The following is a 1,121-nucleotide window of genomic DNA, read 5'->3' as shown; positions in this document are numbered from 1 at the left end:
CTCCTGGCAGCCCCATCCCAGCTCCGAGCCCCTTCCCGGGATGTCCCGAGGGTGTGGGTGACAGTCCCTGGGCTGTCCCTGCTGCTCTGCGGGGCTGAAAGTCTTGGTCACCTAAGGTCCCCCGTGTCCTCACTGTCCCTTTTCCCTCCTCCTGCAGCCGCCGTGGATTACCTGGCCAAGAACGTGAGCCTGTCCACGCAGCGCCGCATGAAGCTGGGCGAGCACTCGGCCGTGCTGGGGCTGCTGCCGGTGGAGACGGGCCAGGCCTACTGAGAGCCCCGGCAGCGGGACCCGGAGAGGCCTCTGGAGAGAGCACCCACCCTCCCAGGGATCCTTCCCGGCCCCCTCCCACCCCGCTGCGGAAAGAGGGGGCAGCTCTCCAAGAATCCAGAGCATTCCAGAGGCAAGTCCGGCCTCTGCGGCCTGACTCCTCCTGTGGCCAGAGACAACGGCTTGGGTGCATTTATTAACCCCAGGCCCAGCCCTCCCTCCGAGCCCCCCTGGCCACGGCATTCCCCCACACTCCAGGACTTTCCAACTTTCCATTCCCTAGGTAGCTGGCACAGTCAAAGCCAAATTGAGCTTTTTTTTTAACTTTCTTTTTTTCCCCCCCCCCCTTGTAAAGGGGGGGGAAAAAAAAAAAAGGAATGTTTCATTTTGTTTCCTTTTCTTTCCATCGCTGTAAATTTGGTGAATGTTGTATAGGAAGGAATAACCCAGCTGAGCATTAAGGGTGATGTAAATCGGGACCACGGAAGACCTATGGACCAAATATAAGGACTTGTTTAAAAAAACAAACGGACAAACAAAAAACCACAAGGACGGACGAAAGCAGAAAAACATTTATTCAAGGACAACAAATTTCCCCAGCCCAGCCTCTCTTCTCACTGGTGGCTTCCCAAAGCACGGCCGGACGGGCCGGATTGCTGCTAAGCAGGGGCAGGATTGGAATTCCAGCCAGCCTGGGACCTTTGGAAAACGCGAATGGCTGCAGGAGGAGCGGGGACCGAGGGCACGGCCACGAGCGACGCTCACTTCTCCTCGGAGGGACCAATTCGGATTGTCACCCGATTGTCACCCGATTGTCACCGCCAGCACGGCAGCAGAGCGGACAGCGCCGG

At 58.1% G+C, this 1,121-nt stretch overlaps 1 protein-coding gene across 1 annotated transcript in view; it reads left to right on the top strand.

Moving 5' to 3' along the window:
- The window catches only part of PAX7 (paired box 7), a 65,526-nt gene extending 64,778 nt beyond the window's left edge, over nt 1-748 (top strand). Inside the window, exon 6 of the mRNA XM_042013280.1 lies at nt 158-748. Coding sequence (XP_041869214.1) covers nt 158-273 — 116 coding nt within the window. The 3' untranslated portion in view covers nt 274-748. The remainder of the gene's footprint in view (nt 1-157) is intronic.
- Nucleotides 749-1,121: the final 373 nt, after the last annotated feature.

The sequence above is a fragment of the Corvus kubaryi genome, unplaced genomic scaffold (genome assembly GCF_017639235.1).
Source record: "Corvus kubaryi isolate FWS band 111438036 unplaced genomic scaffold, C.kubaryi_AGA036_p1.0 split1-37344, whole genome shotgun sequence".
Taxonomy (NCBI): domain Eukaryota; kingdom Metazoa; phylum Chordata; class Aves; order Passeriformes; family Corvidae; genus Corvus; species Corvus kubaryi.
Note: the sequence above shows the minus strand (reverse complement) of the source record. Positions and strands in the feature narration are given on the sequence as shown.